This window comes from Camelus bactrianus, chromosome 17, assembly GCF_048773025.1.
Source record: "Camelus bactrianus isolate YW-2024 breed Bactrian camel chromosome 17, ASM4877302v1, whole genome shotgun sequence".
Lineage (NCBI taxonomy): Eukaryota > Metazoa > Chordata > Mammalia > Artiodactyla > Camelidae > Camelus > Camelus bactrianus.
In genome coordinates, this window is record NC_133555.1 from 6,079,865 (window position 1) to 6,100,274 (window position 20,410).

Sequence of the window (20,410 nt, forward strand, 5' to 3'; positions counted from 1 at the left end):
ATGATTTTAAGTGGCAGAACTGATGTGTTGACCAGTCTCCATTAATTCTCTGCACAAACCCCAATTCAATTCCATCGAATCCTTGAGTAATGAAATTTGTAGAGGAACGAGGTAGCTGAGGCAGAACTTAAAACAAGATTTATTGGTAAAACTAGTACAAACCTAAATTCTAGAGTAAGTCAGAGTTTCAAAACTCTCCCAAAGCCCAGAATCCTGACTACTCTGCAGCATGGCTCTGCCACGTTCGCCCGAACTGTTAAGTAACGCTACATGCGGATTCGACATTAGCTGACAGTCTGTAAAATCCACAATTACACTGATTCAACAAAAACCCCTCAATAAGGACAAAACAGGATGCTTCCAATTACAAAGGCAGACCGCAGATTTTGAACACTGAACACAAAATGGTTAAGAGGCTGGCAGAGGTGGGGAGGGAGCATCAGTCTGTCTGTGGTCTAATCAGAGTCATCATCACTGTCATCACTCTCCTCTTCTCCATCACTTGCTTCATCTTCTTCACCATCCTAAGGGGCAAAGGATATTTCAGGTCATCGGGGCGACCCCATGACTTGCAATACTGCTCCTATAGCACATATGACTGCACTGTATCATTGCTAAGACCAGTGATAGGTTTTAAACCATTCTTTTGAAAAATGCATGAGGCTCTCCTGTTATTTTTGTATCATGGTTTCTAAACCAAGATGATGGAGGAAGCCATCCTGATACTGACTTAGGACATTCTACAACACAACCAAATTTGCATGATTTTTTAATAAGCCATGCCCTTCAGCTCTACTGCATGTATGTGACATAGGAATAGAGTGCATGTTCAAAATAGAAATGTTACAGACGACCATGTAATAAAAGAATTTTTCATACTGAATCATCTTTCTGCATCAGTCTCAAACTGCATTTCAGAGAGGCTCCACAGCAGGGGTTCTTAAACCTGGGCTTCTCTGTATCCATAACCCACCTGAATTGTAACAAACTTTTATAAATATATACATTTTTCTTTAGCTTTCTTTAAAGTCTCAAAAGCATTGGTAGTAGCCCAGAAAGAATAAGGACTCTTACTCTTCCTCAGTCCTCAGAGGGTGGAACCTTTTGAATCTGCACTTTGACTTTGACATTTGTATTGGACATACTCAATCTCCTGGCCCTCACAGAATGCATATAAGCACAGTTTTTTTTTTGAGGGAATGGAGATTGACATAGAAGTATTTGACTATAAACTCAAGTAGGGAAGGTTCTGCACTCTCTACCAACTCAGATAATTAACAAAATGCAACCATCAATGCCACTCAGGTGCTTCTGCAGACAAACCTCTGTTGCTTTGCTCTTGGAGGCCTGGGATGAGGTATCGTCCTCATTCTCATCTGCTGTGCTCTCCTGGGAACTCTGGGATATAATCTCTTCACCCTGAATGGGAATGGGCCAAGCCAAATGGTGGCTTATCATGATCACATTTGGGGTCTCTCAAGGGGAGACTTGGTTTACAGGCAAGGCAAAAGAAGATACTCACTCATTCAAATATGGTCTAACAGACACCAACCTGTGATCCAGAATCTAGAGAAGTGATAACCCAAGGTCTCTGAGATATCTGAGGCTCTGACACAGTATGTGGTTTTACAAAAGATTCATCTTCCTATACTAATATCATACTAGTTTTATGGGCCAGATTGTGCTGGTGAATCTCTCATTAATGCTGAGTATTGTTCTAAAATCTCCCAAGTACCTTAAGGTATATGAGCATGAGCACCAACACACCAACACACCATCACAGACGGCCAGGTAGAGGCTGACGGTACACTTCAGTGGTTTAAGAACATCAAGTCTGGATCAGGAGTGTGTGGACTCAAACCCTGGCTCTGTGTACTTACTGCTGAATGACTTTAGGTAAGTTATTTAACTTCTCTGAGCTTCAGTTTTCTCACGGGAACAACAGTATCTACATCATAATGTCAATGAGAGGAAAGGACGGTAATTCTCTGGGGTGCCATTCTCATATATAAGATTACAAGACTCAGATACTGTAAGCATGAATGAGAAGGGCTTGGACCTTATTTGAAAAATGCTCTAACTCCAAGATAGTAGTATAAGCAATACGAGATTCCAGTCAGTCGGACAATTGAGAGAACTAAGAAATGCTCATTTGTTAAAACTAACCAGAGAATAATTTCAGGAATAAGACATACTGATTGAGGGGGGGGGAAACACCAAATAACTAAACAAACAAAAAAAGGTTTTCCATATACAAAAATATTCTGAATCTGCCCTCAGTAGGACTTAAAGGTAACAACCTAGCTGTGGAAGGTTTTCTGATCTGGCTCCTCTGTGTCTGAGGTCTTACTTATACCAGTGGTATGTTTTGGTGCCTTCACTGCCTGGAATGAGGAGTACAGCCTGCAACTGGGGCCCAAAAGCAATGTATTCTCACTTTAAGAGCTAAACAGTCAAGACTTAAGAGAAAAGCAGTTCTGAGTACTGAGGTAGTGGGGCTTAGGTGACCTCCCTTGCATACTTTCCAACACTCTCACGAAGAATGGGGGTAGGAGGTTACCACTGGTGGGGCCCCAGGCTTACCTGCAAGTCCCGGTTTTTCAGGTTGCCCAGCCAGAAAGCCTCTCTGCAGTTGTTGAAGATGAGCATGGCTTTCACTCTGCAAACCAACAGCTCCAGGGTCTTTTTGAGGAAAGGCACATGTTTGGTGAGTTTCATGTCCTGGTGAATCTGAATGGAAACAAACGCACCCAGTTCATCTGGGTTTATTATCATGCTTTCACATTTCCTGTATGGAAACTTCTAAATTCCTGACACCTAGAACGCTGCACAAGAGCATGAGCCCTTCCAGATGGGCCAGAGACACAGCCCATCAACGGCAGCTGTCTGGCAGAGTATTCTGAAGAGAATGGCAGCTGTCCTTCAAGCTAAAAGAGCCTAGAAGACATGCTACCAACACCTCTCAGTTGCTCTTCATAACCTCTTATCGAGCAGTTATCAATGGATTTGCCTAAAATATTCTTATACATATACTAATCTTAAACAACAGAGTAACCCTGCTTAGCTGAGAAAAATCCTTTAAATTCCACTGTTAAGCACCTTGAAAAGTTAGAACCAGGGGAGGAAGTGAACAATGGGAAGTGGGTGGAAGAACCACTGGTTTGTGGGGACAGCAGAACTCCGTGGTTCTGTGTTCCTCAGACAAAAAGTGACAACAGTTCAACTGTAGGCTTCAAGTGGAAAAATCCTTTAATGCTAAAATGTTCATAAGAGACAGATGTCTTCCTTGACAAACAAGCAGTCCAGCTGAAAAGCTCTAAAAACTGCTGCTTTTAGAACTACCACTTGTCTCCAGCAGTCATCACTTACATAATGTTCCTCCTACCCAGAGTACTTTGTAGCAGTAACACATCCACCAACATTCTCTCACTCAAGAAGAATTTCTAGAGGAAAGAGGCTATGGAGTTTGAGTCAAATTTCAGATGCAGAAATTCCCCTCTAGATGATTACCCAATCTCAGCCAGCAGCTGAGGATTTGACCACACTGAACAAACTGCCTCTGGACAGACAAGTCCTAGAAACAAAGGCTCAAGAGGGCTAAAAAAGGAAGAAGGAACTGGAGCCCATGGATCTCCAAATCCCAAATGCAGATTTCGCCAACAGGTGGGGAGGTGACGTGACCTGCTTTCCCTCTTACCTTGGAATGCCCACACAGGTGATGAAGCAGCCTTGTGCTCAACTGGAAGGTTTCCAGTAAACTCAGAACATCTTCCTATAACCAACAACATTCATAAATGCCACATGAAATCTCATTTCATTTCACACGCAAGAATATCCTTGCAACCAAGGGTTCCAAAGAGGATCCAGCCTGCAGTTCCCAGCCATATACGGATAATCATCTCTTCTTTTTTAAACTGAGGTACAGTTAATTAACAATACAAATTTCAGGTGTACAATATAGTGATTCAAAGTTTTAAAGATTACACTGGATAATTATCTCAATTTGGCCCTCAAACAGGAGGAGGAGGGCTGACTGGCTGTCCTCCCCTTTCTCTTTCTGAGCCATGAGGGACCAACCAAACACTGTGAAAATGTTTTGCAAAGTCCAACCTGCTAAATGTGTAAGAAATCATCACCTCTGTTTCTATTTTTATTTCACTGCTGTAGTCCTGGATTCCACTCAGCTAAAAATCTCTCAAAAGTGTCTATTATAACAGCAAGAGTTTATAATACAAATAGTTTGTTTTTTAAATTCCTGAGACCAGACCTAGAGAAGCACATGGGAATAAGCAAACGACACGCTAACATGTGAGGTCCTGGGAGCGCAGTAGCACAATAAACTCAAGCTAAAGGGAACAACCATCCTCAGATCTGGAGGAGAAGTAGGAAGGTGGGTCTGAGGAGTACAGGCTACTATGGAATATTCAGTCCTGTACAGGCATCTCTGGGGACAGCTGAAGTGACCAGAGGTGCATAGGTAGATCTGTGGCCCAGAACCTGGGCAAGGGGACTGCCCCCATGCCAGTCCAGGAGTCGCTAAGGACGTATCTTCTAAACAACTGTACAGAGGATGTCTTTGCACTCTGCTTCTCAGTTCTTACCCGGTGTTTTCTAAAACTGAAGTCTAGGAGCGGCATACACTGCTTCAGGAATGCTTCCACAAACAGACGCCCAAACTGAAGAAGAGAAGAGACACTTGGCGATTCCTTCGGGTTGAGGCCTTTCACCTGCAAGGCCCCCGCCTGAGGTGGCCTAGCATCGCTCAGACCAGGGGCTTTATTTTCTCATTTTTATATAGAAAAAACAAATTAGGAAGGGTCGAAAGGGTTCATTTGGAAGATGTAGCTTCATGCAAAAACTAAATGGGTCTGCTAATCAAGCTTCAGAATTCGGTAAACTTACATACCCCGGACACAGCCAACACACAGGGGCATTGCTGACGCTGAGAATGAGCAGAGGATCAGAGGGGAACCCTCGCTCCCCGAGGACAACTTCCTCTCAAGAGGAAAAACTGGGTAGAGCCGAGGAAGCACATGACCAACTGCCAAATTTACCAATCAGATAAATCACTCCCCCCGTCTCACCCGTCTCCCACACTGGCACCGGGGTGGAGTGAGGAAGAGAGAAGCCAACAAGAATAGGGCACCACCCACTTGGAAGGGACCGTCAGGAGTGGGCAGAACCATTCTCCCTGTAACTTTCCCTATCGCTCTTAACCCACTGGGTTTACCATCAACTCTAGGGCCAATCTGGGATACTCCCCTGACAAAGGGGTCTAGCAGATAGCAGGACACCAGCTCCCATGTTGATGAGGCCGCTCATGGGCTTTAAAAAGAGGAATCACCCACTCCTCTTCCCTCCCCGTTGCCTGGGAAGGAACGACAGGGAACAGCTACCGCTCTTGAAGCCACTCATCTTAGTTCTAAGGCTAAGTTTTCAAACTTAAAAGAAATTTGGCTTCTCTCCTCATTCAACTAGTGTGGGAAAATGTATCCATGGCCTTTTCTAAACTAACTGACAGCAGATTCTGGAGACTCTGGCCTGTGAGCAAGGTAGTAAGCAATTCCTCTCGGCTCAGGCCCTCTCTAGAGAGACGCGCAGGAGGAACAAACACCAGAGGGCCCGGACTATTGCTCACCTTCAAACACGCGTGCAGAACAGGACGGCTATCAAACACCTGGAGAGATGGAAGACAAGAAACCAAAGCTGAGGTCTGCTCCTGTGAGCCCCCCAGTCTCTCCCTCACCGTGCAGAGCACAGCTCTGGGTGTCGTAGAGACATCTAAAATGAAGAAGGCATGTCAACATCTAAGCAAATCAGCTACAAAGCAGAAAAAAAGTAATCACCATAACTGAAGTTCAAGGAAAGAGGGGAGCATAGAGGAAAAGGAATTGATCCCACCGAGAGTGTTAAGAAGATGGCATTAAAGAGGCCCCAAACCTTGATCTGAAGCCTTAAGACTGAGTGAGAGGCAGGAAGGAGCGAGAACAACATTCTAAGCTGGAGGAACACCCTGAGCAAAATCATGGAGTCGGGGAGAGCACAGTGTGTTTGAGGGATAAAGAAGACACTCAGGGTTGGAAGAGGAAGACAGTGTGCTCAGACCCATGGCGACATAAGAGACTAGGGGAAAGACACCTAGACAGGAGGAGCCATTAAGCAGTAAGTATTCTGGCACAGGTGGGAAGAAGGAAGGCAGAGAAGGAAAAGACACTGCCCAGGAAGAGAAGAAGGGGCTATCCAGGATGGGTGGGGCACAGGGAGGAAGACGGGGGGAAGCAGGTTCCCAAGGAAGGGTGGGGAGATGAGCCAGGAGAGTGCACTGTGGAAGCCAGGACCCTTGTTGGTTCTTGCAGTTAGCCAGGGAGACGGGTGGAGGAGCCTCCATACTCACCTTTATCAGGTTGATGAGGATGCTGAAGTCTCGAACAGCCATGTTCCAGTAGAGGAGCTTCTGTTCGTGAACCTGGGGGCAGCCAAATATACAGGTGCCTGAATCATAGCCAAATACTTCTCTTCCCGTGCTCCCCCTAATATGTGGTTCTTGACTGACAAAGCTATTCAGAGCTTTAAGCCAATTATCCTCCTAAAGAGATGTGGCAACCAGTGCACCCACAAGACGGTTCTGAGGCCTGCATGTATGTGGTGATATCAGGGTACTTTATAAAGACTTTCTAAAAAGATGACTCCTCTTCAGTAGTTCCCAAGTAGGAAAAAGCCTCTGCAACATACCTCCTGGCCATCAGACCCCTGTGGCTTCTGATTCCCTGTGCTAGCTCCTGCTTCCGTGCTCTAGCTCTTTTCCAGTTAGGAGGCTGCCAAGGCCCAGCACCACAGCATCTCAAACAGGCATGCTCGCCTCATGCCAGCTCACAAGTTGCAGCCAGACACATGAGGTTGCGACCAAAACCATTTTTTTCCCAGACTAAGTCTATGGAGTCCAAGCCTACCCCTGGACAGTAGCCAGGGAAAACACAGCCCAATCCTCATTTTTACTTAGAGGGAAAGGAAATCACACCAGAACTCTTTGAAAAAAAATCCTAGATCTTAGTAACTCAAAGGAAATCGCTTAGGAGAAACTCTGGACCCAAGGAGAAGAATCAGCAGCTTCCAAGTAATGTAGAGTCTACTCCTCGGGGTGGGAACGTGTGACTCACCTGCTGTGAGTCTGCCGCTGTTCCAGTCTGAAGATCGTTCACTGTCTTCTCTAGTTCAGCCATCATCACACGGAAGAAAATGACAAAGGTGTGCCTGGAAGAGAAAAGCATGCATGCCCACACGATGACGCACTGGTTAGAAAGAGCGTCCCGGCAGAAGCCAGGGAACTGAGAGTGACTTCCCTTCCCCACCTCTCTGAATGTCCTTTCACTAGGGCCCACTCTAAGAGGATGGGAGAGTGGGAAGGATTTAGAAGTGAGCCAAGAAGACGGCCTGTGAAACAAAGGAATTCAGTTCATGAGGAGAGAGTGTGTGACGGCATAGAAAGAACAGTGAAATAATGGTGAGAAGACCCAAGTATCAGTTCCTGGTTTCACATTTACTTCACTGCCTGTATAAGCCTGAGCAAGCTCCCTCTCTAACTCAGGTTACATTTTCCTCGTCAGAGGAAATGATACCTATGTCACAAATTCATGGAAAGGATCAAATGAGATGAAGGTAAGAGTGTATTATAAACCGTGAGACTGTTCAAGTGTCAGATAACCCCTGATATCATGAGACGTAAGGTCCATTAAGTGAGACATACACGACTAGCTACAACAATCACTTTACCCTTCTATAGGTGGTTAAAATACTGGAAAAATTATCTTATATTTAAAGGACGAAAAGTACTGACAGAAGTTTGGTGATTAAACATCCAAGGCCTCTGAAGACTGTAACTAATGAAAATTCACTCCTCAATAAGGTCCTTTCAGATAGGCTGGCTGAGGGCCCCCTGGAGAGAATGCACGGTAGACAGTCTGTGTGTTGAATGAATGACTGTACCCACCCTCTGTATGAGAACTAGATGAAGAATAAGGTAGGTATTTGAAAACCACATGTGTGAGACTGTGTGATTCTAACTTAGGCAAAATGACAGGAGAGTACTCCCTTACCTGGTCAGTGTAGGGAACGTGGAGGAACATGCCTCTTTAGGGGAGCTGATCAGTTCTGGGACACCAACACCAGCAATCTCCTCTATGACCTTCAGAACATTGTCTGTGTGCTCCAGGTAGATGCTGCATTGACAGCCATTGGAATATAAACACATGTTATAGAATTCCTAAATCAAGACTTCTTTCTTGCGATATCACCAAGTATTAAGCTTTAAAACAACAATTAGCATTTATTTTTAATAAAATTAAGATTCCAGATACTTGCCAAGAGGTAAAGGAAATGATGTCTCAATTGGAAACACAGAAAGACATCTTGGAAGTGATGGATGTGTCTTGGATATGGCAGGCAATAAACAAATATCTGCCACATTGGTTAACAAGGCAGGACACAACCGCAGACTCTTCCACTTCCTCCATGATTTGATTTAATAATAAGGAACTAGCTGATAGTATGAAACAGAACTAAAGGATCTGACAATCCACATATTCCAAATTCTGTTCATTTCAAATCTATTTCATTGCTTCCAAGTTCTCCTTAACCATGGTAATTTCTCTGTCTTGGACCGGACAAGGGAACTGAACAGTGACACAATGGAAGGCTACTTGGCTCTAGGGAAGAACTGGGCATCTCACCTAAGCAAAGCCTGGAGCTGGTCATTAGGGACGCTGTTCTTCTCTTTCTCCCCACTTGGCCACACCCGACAGAGGAACTGTCTGGCCAGGGAAGCTGTTGGAGAGACAAGGCAAAGACATTTCAAGTTGGAAAACCAACTTCACTCTTGTTTTTCAGGTTTTGGGCGTGGTTATTGACCACAAGGATTATTTTTTTTTATTTACTATGAAGTTCCTGGGCTAACAGACAATTTGGAAAAAGCTGTCGTGGGTTTCTGCTCTACTGGTTCTACTACCAGAAATAAATCCATTTGTCTAAGACCCAACAACCTCTTACCCTGTCTTGACACAAACATGAACCACACAGACACACAGAGAAAAGGAATACGGCTGAGCAGTGGGAAGAAGCTGCTCCTCCTGGGCAGGCCAATAAGCAGTCGCCACATCACAGATTCAGACCAGACCCTTCCCTTCTAACCAATAGGGAATAATAAAGGTTTGTTTTGCATTCTCTTCCCTCTTTCTGTCTGTGCTGCCAACTAAGCTGTATAATCAGAGAGATGCATTACAAGAGCCATGTCAAAAGACTGTTAAAGAAAAGATCACAGATGGAGCTATTTAATCCTTCATTTAATCCTCATTTCTCCTTTCTCTCCCACTTTATTAACCTCATGGTTTCTGTCTTTTTTTCCAAATGTCTCAGATACTTAAGTGGGGGAAAAAAAAGGAAGGACATGAATAAGCAGAAGCCAAACAGAAAAATCTAGCCAACAGAACTAACCACACTCAACCTAAGCAAGGTCAGCAGAGATCAGACACAGCTCTTTCTGGGAAAATGTCCTTCTTGGTATAGCAAAAGGGTACATCCAATTATGGAGAGATTTACAGGTAAAGCATGCAAGATCCAAGGAAGCCCCAAGTTTACAGGTCTATTCATGAAGGAAAAGAGAGGATGTGGGTCCATCACCAATTTTTTCTTTGTTCTGAGTAGGAGCTGTAGATTTTTCCGAAAGGACCATCAAAATTCTGATGAGATAAAGAGCACACTGGAAATTGGGAATGCTGAGATGGAAATTCTGCAAGTAATGGAAGCTCTGGCTGTAAGGAGACAAGGAAGAAAAAAAAAAGCACCACAAGTATTACAGATGTGTCTAAATCCATGAATTATCTAAGCTCACTTAAATGTTTAATGGTATAATCAGAATCCTCCTCATTTTCTGGTGCTTCAGTAGAACCTTTTCTCAACTGCGGAGAATGACAGTTTTGTACGGAGAAAGCCAGGGCATAACAGCCCAGTGAATGGAATACTGGCCCTGAAGAGGTCATGTATGCCAAGATACCCAAGTGCTAGTCTAGGCTAGGCTTACATGTGCAACCCCGGATAAACTATTTGCTCTTCAAGGCATTAGGCAACACACTGAGAATAATGCTTAAATTCTGAGTTCACAGGGACAAAGTGAAAGGAAATGATAAGGCAGAGAAAGCAGTTTTTAATAAATGTACCATATATGGTTAGCTTTCAATGCACTGAAGTAATGGCAGATGAGGAGTCATAATAATCCAAAATTGTAGTTGAAATAAAACTAGAGTCAACTCCAGATTGACTGGTGGGAAGGAAGTCAAACAAATTTAAAAGTACTGTATTTGAAATGAAATAAGGTTGCATAGCGGGGAATGACAAGCATTGACTGCAGACCCAGCGGTGGCCTCGGCCATCAGGCGAGGGAAAAGACCCAGTGACTCTGGTTGAAGCTGGGGTAGAAGGCTGGGAGCCATGCCTGTCAGAGCGCCTGCTCACCTCCGGTGCCCTCAGCCAAGGCTCTTCTTCTTTGAAGACGAGGGAAGGGGACAGGCAATCAGTGGTTACTAACTACTACCTACCTAGTTAGCCAACCCAACTAGGAGACAGGGTAGGTCCCTGGATAAACAAGAGTTGACTACAGACGGCCAGTGTTTCCATCATCATTGCCTGAAAAGGCAACACTACATGATGAGGGAGGGATAAAGATCTAGTATGATTTATTCAACAGTTTCTAATGCTTCAGAATTTATCTGAATACACAGATGAGACAGCTCACATAACTGAGGAAAAGTTGCTGAAAATATCAATTTCCCTTACAACTACTAAGACACTCAAGTTATCGCCAAGAAATCTTGCCAATCTTATTCCTACGAGTTTCCTGGGATGACACTCTGGGATATGTGGTCTGACCTACCTGAGCAATTCGTCCAAGGCTTGGTCAGGCTCTACCTGCTTCAGTCGACTATTAAGGACTTTGAGGGCTGAGTACAGTAAATTATAATTTTGAAGTTCAAAAAATCCACTCCTAAGGGAAAGTCAAGATTAGGTAGTTTAGTTTAGTTTTAGGAAGACTCTTGGACAACATTCAAAGATCCTGGCCTCCAGCCTGTACCATCAATAAATCAACAAAGGGAAAAGGAGAACTAAAGTGTTGAAAGTACTCAAGTATCAAATTAAGCTACAGCTAGAAGCTGAAGTGCACCAGGAACAGTCTATCCTCAAGGATCCCACAGTCCTCCTGGGTTTATTTTTCAAGGAAAAAAGCTCTCCTTCATTCCCCACATTTTAGAGGTAAGTCTCAGTCTTCAACAAAAAACCAGGAATAATTTTGTTAAATTGCTAAATCAACATCTAATCCATAGTAGATGCTCAATAAAAAACTTATTCCTTCCTCTATATTAAATCAAGTCTTGACAATCATATCTTCAGATTATCTTTCCTCCTGTCCCTTCGTTTCCAAGCCAAGGACATCACTCTCGGCAAGGCTCTCACCATCATCCCAGGTACAGATCATGGCAACATCTTTGGGCTGGTCTTTTTTGATTGCCCTTCTAATCCCTTCGTCCGGCACGCTGCTGCCAAAAGGATTCTCCTAAAACACTGCTTTCACTGTGTCATGGCTGTGATCTTAAAACTCCAAAACCACTTGACAACATTCAAGTTCTGCCTGACCTTCAGGGCCCAGCACAACTGGACCCCTGAGACCTTCTCCTCCAGAAACATTTCCACATCTCCAGTGGTAGTCTCTCTTCTTTCCACAAGTGAATTCTGAGGGCCTATTATGGGCTGGGGATTTTTTTTTTGGACAGGTTTATTGAAGTGTAATTGACATACAATAAACTGCATGTATTTACAATGCTGAATTTGATCATTCGACTTAAATATAAACCCATGGAACCAACACCACAACAAAAATAAGAAACATATATAGATAAGATTCCCTGTATTCCTTGGTAATACATCCCTCCTTCCATCCTCCCACCCAATGCGAGACAACCACTGAACTGCTTTCTGCCACTACAAGTCATATGCTTTTCCTAGAGTTTTATATAAATAGAATCAAATACTACATACTTTATAGTCTTTTAATTCAGTGTAATTCTTTTTTCATCCCTGTTGTTACATGTAGTATTCTACCACACTGATCTACCACAATTTATTCACCAGTTGACGGGCACTTGAATTGTTTCCAGTTTGGGGCTAGTACAAATAAGGCTGCAATAAACATTTGTGCACAAGACTTAGTATAGACATATGCTTTCATTTCTCTTGGATAAATAGGATAAATAGTGGGTTGTATGGTAGGTTTATGTCCAACTTTTTAAGGAACTGCCAGACCGTTTTCAAAAGTGGGTGTGCCAGCTTACAGTCACACCAGCATCATGTGAGAGTTCCAGTTGCTCTACATCCTCACCAACACTTGGCAAGGTAAATCTTTTTAACTTTGCCATGCTGTGATTTTAACCTGCATTGCATTAATAACTAACACTATTGAGTATCTTTGCATGGGTTTATTTGCCATCCATGTATCTCCTTGATTAAGCACCTGTTCACATCTTTGGCCAGGCACTGTTTTCAGGTACTGAGGATATGACAGTGACTGGTCTCTGCCTTCATGGAGCTCACAGTCCCACAGGGAAGACAAATTATTACAATAAAATGTGGTAAGTTTTATCGTAAGAGTATTAGGAGCGAACTGGGGATCAGAGAGGCAGGAAGGAGACTTATCTGGCCTAGGGGTCAGGGAAGATGCCCTTGAGGAAGTAAAGTTTAAATTCAGATCTCAAGGATGAGTTAGAAAAGACTGGGGATCAAGGAGGGTAGGGATACTGGCAGAAGGATGGACACGTGTGAAGCCTTCCAGGTGAAAGCTATCCAGGGTGCTGAAATTAACTCAGGATAGCTGGAGGGCAGAGTGCAAGACAGTGAGTGGAAGAGCAGGAGTCAGATAATAAAAGGCCTCAGCAGCTAGGTAAGAGAGTTCAAACTCAAGAAAAATCTAAGGGCACTCAGAGAGCAAAGGTGGGCTAGGATAAGGTCTAGTTTGTGTTGGGAAGATCACTCCGACTGATGTGTAAAGAGTGGACTGAAAGAGAGCAACTGTGAAACTTTTCTAGTCCAGGTGAGAGATGACAGGAGTCTGGAAGCAGTGGAGAATGAGAGGACACGTGGTCATTTAGATGTTATCTACAAGATAAAGTCAACAGGATTCTGTAGTCATGTGGGAGAGAGAAAAGGTAGAGAGCAGAGGAAGGGACAAAGAATAGTAACTCTTGGTTTCTGGCTCAGACAACTGGTGGCACCATCCACCCAGCAGGGAAAGCTGAAGAGGCGGCGGGAAGGAGGGACGCTCGTTCTGGATGTCATGGGTCTGAGGGGCCAGTGACAATTCTACAAGGGGTGCTGAGTAGGCAGGTGCAGACAAACGCCTGGAGCTCAGAAGATACACTTTAGCATGCATTTAAGCTTGGGCGAGATTGCCCAGGAAACTTGTTTAATGAGAAAAGAGGGGCTAGGGCCCAGCCCTGAGGAACAAAACATTTAAGGGACACACCTCCCTTGTTTCCACTTTTATCCGTGCTGCGCCTTCCAGTTTCTTCCCTTACTTCCCCAAAGCCATCTACCCTCCAAGGCCTGATGAAGTCCCATGATTCCATGACGCGTCCCTAAACACCCCAGCTCACACTGCCTTAACCTCTCTCCCGCGTAATCTGGAATTTACCTACAACTTTCTTAGTAACAATTTAAGTACCAGTCTCTCTCGTGCTATCAGAGGAAGGTTGCCACAGCAAACTCACTAAGAATCAGAACGCCAGATCTGTCACAGATTAGCCAAGAACAAGGCATCCGATTTTCAAATGAGTTAATAATAGCGACTCCATAAGACACAGAGCACACGAGATCAAGTACAATGATCTTGTGCAAGTGCAAAAACACTCCAGAAAGAATAAGCAACACATTTACATAACATTTTGGAGCCCTTTCCTTCTTTTCTGTACCTCAGTGCTTTGGTGACTGTCAAGTAAAAGCAAGGACATACTCCATTATCTCTACCTACAGTAACTGCCACATACTCACCAAGCAAAGAGCCCATGAAAAATCTGCAGTAGCCTCTGATAGCAGGACGCCATCACGTGGTACTCCTCAACTTCCATTCCCGGTCCAACAGCTACACCACAATTCTCAGCATCTAAGCTCTAAAAGAGAAAACTGCTTTTAGGACTGATACTTTAGCAATCGCCCTCATTTCCCTTCAATATTTTTTAGCCAGAAATGAAATCTCTTGATCACTTAGCAGTTTCTAAGTCTCTACAATGATCAGATAGACTTCTGACCTGAAAATAGTTGTGAATGTTCTCCAGATATTTACACAGCGGGGTCAGCAGCTGAACAACTCTAAAAGCAATTTCTAAGGCCGATCTCTGATGGAGATGTGAGAATCCAACATTCCGGTTTCCTTTACTCTGTAATAAATTCAGAGTTACTAGGGAAGAAAACTGTTTAACAGCTTCTCTGAAACTAAGACTTTCTTACAGAGTATAATCACACCTTGTGCCACCAGGCAGAAGTAGGTAGGAGAAATTAGGGATATATTCTGACAGAGGAAACCTGCTCAATCTTCAGATAATCAAGAGATTGGCTCTTACAGAGTACAGTGTTTGCAAAGTATAGACCCATAATTACTAAAGGGATAAAGCTCACATAGAAATAAAAATCATTTAGGCTGACAAGAATGTAGAGTAAATAGTAAGTACAAGAAGAAAGAATCAAGTAACTGGATATACTATATTTAAACATTTACAACTAAGATTTTCACATTTTATTGTTTGTATCATCCAACTGTATCCCCAGATGCTACGAGCACATCTGTCCATTACATACACACTCGAGGTTCCTGACTTCTCTAGACAGCCAACTACTATGCTGAGGCTTGGGCACAAGCTTAGTTTGGGTTAAAACCAAAACCCAAGCAAGGAAGAGGATTCAGGAATGCTCAGGGCATTTACAAATACATTTCCTGTTTCAGGTAGCTTTTTGTTTTCTCTGTTTCAGAGTTCCTTTCGAAAGCAAGGTGAACATGGTCTGGCAGTGGGGCTACTACCACCATGTTACCCAAACACAACACCAGAGAAAGTGACAACTTATTCACTAAGACCTCTTTGCTTCCAAACCCACTAAGGCCAGGGCCGATGCTTCTGCCTGAACCAACCTTGAGGAAGGGAACTCTCCTGGCAATAGAAGGTGTCAGCATATTCTCCAGCTTCTGGGAGAGGTCTTCCAGCAAGAAAAGCAGCTCAGGAGGCTGAAGCTGCAGAACTTCTGTAGCCTGTCATGAGGAGGAAGGAAAGGGTAATTCTAAGCATGACCTAGTCATCTTTTAGGGGGACATATTTCATGTTTACTCTTCCCAACGGGTGAGGAATATGACCATTACCAAAAAGGGGGAAAATTTCCTTCACCTCTATATAAACGGCTGTTATGCTCTGTTAACAAATCAGAAAGTCAAGCATTTCTAAAGTAAAACAAAATTTTACATTATTAAAATAGAAATCTGAGGAGTATACTTTTAGAAGACATACTTTTTCTCTTCAAATAAATGCCTCTGGTATATCCTTCCAGCTGTGGATCCACGGTGCATTTCCTAAGTACCATGGGATAAAAAATGACCAACTCGAGGAAATTTTGCTTTTCTCTGTTCATTAAATAATCCTTTCATATTTTCTTTCTCCTAGTATTTTGCTACTACCAACTTTGGGCAGGATCCTTATAAACATATTACACTACCAGAAGCACACTGGGTCAAATGCAGTCTCACTTCAAATTGTTCACTTAACATATATTTATGGAGAATCTCTAAGTACAGTTGATGTAGAAAGATTGAAAAAAATATATCATCTCTACTCTGAAGGAGCTTACATTCTTGTAAAAACCCATGCTATTTCTCATTTTCTTTTAAACCAAGAGAAACTCTACTCTCTGGTAAAATCCCGAATCAAAAGTTACCTTTTCTGTGAAAACGTCCTCTACTTCCAAATTCATTATGAACACCATTCTCTCCTCAGTTGCGCTGGTTCCTGGTTCAGACCACCAACACACAACATACTGCCAGTTGTTACTTCCTTCATTAGATTATGAGCTATTAGAAGGCAAGCATCATGCTATGTGTATTACTGAACCGCCAACGTCTAGATTAGTGGCAAATACAAAAAAAGGCCTTGACAAACAGCTCACGGATACTGAACAAATGTCATAAAGAAGTGAAAAACAGCACTGAGTACCATAAACCAGAACACTGCTGCTCTACAAAAGTCATCTACATAGCTCATTATCAGTAACCTAAGGTAAGGATCCCGTCACCAGCACAGTCGTTTCTAGTACCTAACATGCTACGAAAAATTTAAGACTTATAAACATCAAGACGATGAGAGTGATTATCCATCATCACTCTCACACATAAAGGCTTTGGAAGCCAGAGTCCAGCTTCTCTCAGTGTCATGAAGTTCTTCGTCAAACAGGAACTTTCTGAAAAAAGATTAACTTCTGGGACCTCAGCTCTGTCACTTACTTCAGTGTGCATTTCAGCATCTAAGATGAACTTGGCCACAAGCCCACAATGCAGAATAGAGAAGACCTCAATGTCCAGCTCTCGGAAATAAGCGTTGTAATTCTGTAGCGACACTGATGTCTTTCCTTCTTTCCCTTTGAGCTCCTGGGAAGAAAGCAGAAGCAACCAGCAGCATAAAGCTTCCATATTAATCTAATTTTTAATGAAGATTTCAAAGTGCAATGACACATTTATTTTATGCAAAAGGTTATAATTTCATCACATTTTAAAAATCTACTTCCTTCTACCTAAATATTCCTGAGACAGAGCACCTAATATTGGTATGTCTAATATAATTAGACAAATCAAGGCATTATGGTGTGGAACAGAAAACTGACATTAGAGACCGGAAAAATTTGCCTTCAAATCCTTGCTCAAGCACTTATTAACTGTGTAACCCTGGGCAAGTCACCTACCCTCTCTGGGTCTTAGCTTCCTCATCTATTAAACCTGGATATCAACACTAACCTTGGGTTTTTAGAAAGATCAGACAAGCTATATACAACAAATCCTCAATAAACAGTAGCTAAAAAACAGAAACAACTGGGATCCTTGTGGGTTAGGCAATTTCATAAACACAGGAAACCTGCTCTTTGAGTGGCAGCTACAGGGAAAGGACTTTCTGTTTATTAAGCATCAGAATCTGTACGAAGCATTTCATGTTATCTCAATTCACTGAGACGCGGACAACCCAGGAGGGAAAGAGGCTAAAGGAAGCATGTCTACAACTACGTCCATAATAAAGGCCTGTCCATCTCGCCGGGCTGTCACACCCACACAGACACCCATCACTCCGATACCTTTTCCACCTGGCTCCTGTCAGACGGCGCAGGGTCGCACTCCGAATTGTCCTCTTTTGAAGGTGCGTCCGGGGAGGGCATTTTGCTGCCATCTGCTTTTCGTTTCCTTCCTCCTTGTATTTCAAAAAAGAGAAAAGTGACTCAAATAAATCAATAATCCTGTTTGCTAGATATCACTGCTTTCAGGAAAAACCTGCTGAAGGCTACCAAGAGAGAAGAGGTAATTTTATAACCCTAAATTACAGTTCAATGATAACAATGTCAAAGAAAGAGTTCACTGAAATAATCTCTCCAATTACTGATCGCTAAGTCAATTCAATGTGGCACATGAGGAGACAGAATAAGAAGAATACTCACCTATCTTTCCTTGCATTCTGATTTTTGAGGAAACAGCAGTATTGGTAGGAGGTGTTACTTCTAAACCTTCCAAGTCAAAATTTGCAAGGGGAGGAACATAGTCTGGAGTGACTGAAACGAGAGCAATTAGAAGCTCAATGTATATCAACCATATACCACCATTATACTTGGAATGTGAATCGCCTAATTGCCTAAAAACTAGTTTTCAGAACTACCAAGCACGGCTGACTGCCTGTAAGATGCATTCAAGACATCTGACATTAACCGTTTTGGCATAGTAAAATGGCCGAAGATAACTTACAGGAATATCATATTAATTGACTATGATCAATTAACATAAAACCATTCTAAATAATTATATAAAACATCCAAGCACATAATAACTAAAAATAAACTAACCTGCAATCTAAAGATATTAATCACATTTGGTCACAGAGCAGTTTCTTTTACATACAATTATTTAGATGAAAGCCTGAGGGAGGCTCCAAGGTTTTCCCCAGAGAATCAAGCTAGTGCTTTAAAACGACAAGTTTTCTTAACGGTCAGAAGGTATTGAGGCCTTTCAGGTTTACTCCTGGTTCATAATGATGTTCAGGAAGGCAAAAAGCACCGGCAGTTTGACTTCCAAAGATGCAAAGTAACTTTACAAAAGCCCAGCCAATGATTTATAGCTTTTATTTTCGTAAGCAGCAAAGTCTCTTGGAGATTACAGTGGGAGGAAAACGGCTGTACTCATTTTTAAAAAATTTTGTTGAGCAAACATTTTCTTGTCCCACGTGAGTAGCGGGCCACTGAGTCTGGCTTAGCAGCTAAGTCCTCTATCCCCTCACTACTGTCCCACAGGGCTACCATACAGCGCCCTTCCCTCACCTGCCAGGTGCTTTTCCAGGATCTGCTGCAGCTCAACGATGTTCTTTAACCGGGTGAGCACCTTCGCCTTCACCTCAGGCAACGTCTGCCGACAGAAGGCATTTACAACCTGCAGAAGTACACGCTTGGGTGAAACAAGTCCTATTCCACTACTTACTGGTTGTGTGACCGTGGCCAAGTCTTCACTATTACTGAACTTTCATTTCTTCAACTATAAAATGGGAATGCAGTTGTAATGACTGAGTGTGAATGAAGAAATTAGCCCAGCATTTGGCATGTGTGTTGGAGAAATTTTAATGACTTTCAACCCTCTGTACCTGCAATTCCATATGTGTAAAACAAGAACAATAATACCCGTCCTGCCTACATCCTAATATAGTCGTGAGGATAAGAAAAGATAACTCGAGTGAATAAACACTCTCAGGAACAAGACATGTGAGAAATGCAGTGCGACCCAGGCATAAGATGTTATCGTCATTTTCATCACACTTCACGATTACTGTGCGTTTCTTTAAGCACAAATATATCCTGAAGGAAAAGGGAAACTATCATTCACTTGATCTCATTAAATCCCACCACTAAGAGCATGCCCAGGCAAGGAGGACCAGCACTTTCACAGAGGAGGCGGAGTCATTCCGGGCAGAAGTCGAGTGCTGCGAGAGGGCGTGCTGGTAGGAGAGCATGGGCAACACTAAGTGAATTCTAACTCTCCCGATCTGGCGACATCAGGAGGTACACGTAACTAGGGAAGGGTGGGATATAACTGCTGGAGAAAAACACAGGGGTGAGTGGGCGGTAGGGACTTTTTAAGGAGCCTCGTGAGAACCAAGAAAACAGTTTCCTTTCACGAGGAACAACAGACAGTAAGTAACTCTGCTCACCTCTCGGAACCAGTTGAGAGTAAGAAATATGAGTGAACACATGAATGAACGCTCTTTGATAGACATGGACTGCAGTCTCTCTCCAGGCTCCAGGTCAGTGAGGAATATGGGACAATCTGAAAAAGAGGAAATAAATTTCTAACCACTTTTAGTTCAAGTCAACAGAACCTGGATGCTGTCCCTAGAGCTAGCTCCCTATCTATGTACTTTCCCCTTTAACTAGTATCCAAAGGTCAAGTTTTGATTAGTCTCAACAATACTTCCATATAATGCAGCAGTCAACAAATATAATGTAAAACTCTTGGCAACAATTACAGGGGCAAGAACCAGAAAGCAACATGGAACTACAGTAACAACTGATTTGCTAACATGATGGGACTCTGTATGTGCTGTTTTGTCTTTGGAATTCCATTACTACTGCTATACCACTCTGTGAAGTTAGCTCCTTCCCACACACACCACGTACTGGCCTACCCCTTCTCTAAGTTTACCAAAGACAGATTACCAAGAAGAAAGGATCTGATAACTTCATCCGATACCTAATAAACCATCAATCTCCTCCAAGTTTCCATCATGTTGTCTCTCCACACACAGTCTCAGTAACCGGAAATAGGGAGCCAGGCACAATGGAGAAACCAACCTGGGAAGAAAAAATCCATTTCTAGACCACGGTTTGAAGACATATTAGTCCACGTTTATAGGTAGTCCAACCTTATAATTAAGGAGCTTTGCCCAAAATTAATGTTGACTTTTAAGAACATAAGGCAAGGAACTTAATGGATGCTCAGCAAATATATAATGAACTGAACTGAAGGAAGACAGGTGAGTAGAGTGAACGTCCAAGTGTTAGGAGAAAGCGGAAATAAGACAGAAAGAGGGAAGGAGAGTGG

At 42.9% G+C, this 20,410-nt stretch overlaps 1 protein-coding gene across 7 annotated transcripts in view; it reads right to left on the bottom strand.

Annotated features, from left to right (window-relative positions):
• Positions 1 to 116: 116 nt before the first annotated feature.
• FANCD2 (FA complementation group D2) overlaps positions 117 to 20,410 on the bottom strand; it is a 46,131-nt gene continuing 25,837 nt past the window's right edge. For 2 of the 7 annotated variants that reach the window (XM_045515312.2, XM_010953034.3), the window contains exons 24-44: positions 20,060 to 20,160; positions 19,521 to 19,636; positions 18,640 to 18,748; positions 17,770 to 17,880; positions 17,413 to 17,525; positions 16,574 to 16,717; positions 15,218 to 15,334; positions 14,343 to 14,471; positions 14,086 to 14,204; positions 10,922 to 11,032; positions 9,673 to 9,803; positions 8,727 to 8,820; positions 8,094 to 8,216; positions 7,158 to 7,251; positions 6,395 to 6,466; positions 5,639 to 5,677; positions 4,602 to 4,676; positions 3,698 to 3,772; positions 2,584 to 2,730; positions 1,324 to 1,419; positions 117 to 524 (exon numbers count right to left, since the gene is read on the bottom strand). In XM_045515312.2, coding sequence (XP_045371268.2) covers positions 456 to 524; positions 1,324 to 1,419; positions 2,584 to 2,730; positions 3,698 to 3,772; positions 4,602 to 4,676; positions 5,639 to 5,677; positions 6,395 to 6,466; positions 7,158 to 7,251; positions 8,094 to 8,216; positions 8,727 to 8,820; positions 9,673 to 9,803; positions 10,922 to 11,032; positions 14,086 to 14,204; positions 14,343 to 14,471; positions 15,218 to 15,334; positions 16,574 to 16,717; positions 17,413 to 17,525; positions 17,770 to 17,880; positions 18,640 to 18,748; positions 19,521 to 19,636; positions 20,060 to 20,160 — 2,185 coding nt within the window. In that variant the 3' untranslated portion in view covers positions 117 to 455. Of the gene's footprint in view, positions 525 to 1,323; positions 1,420 to 2,583; positions 2,731 to 3,697; positions 3,773 to 4,601; positions 4,677 to 5,638; positions 5,678 to 6,394; positions 6,467 to 7,157; positions 7,252 to 8,093; positions 8,217 to 8,726; positions 8,821 to 9,672; positions 9,804 to 10,921; positions 11,033 to 14,085; positions 14,205 to 14,342; positions 14,472 to 15,217; positions 16,718 to 17,412; positions 17,526 to 17,769; positions 17,881 to 18,639; positions 18,749 to 19,520; positions 19,637 to 20,059; positions 20,161 to 20,410 lie in introns of those variants that run through there. The other 5 variants (XR_012499838.1, XR_012499837.1, XR_012499836.1 and 2 more) reach the window with 5 other exon arrangements.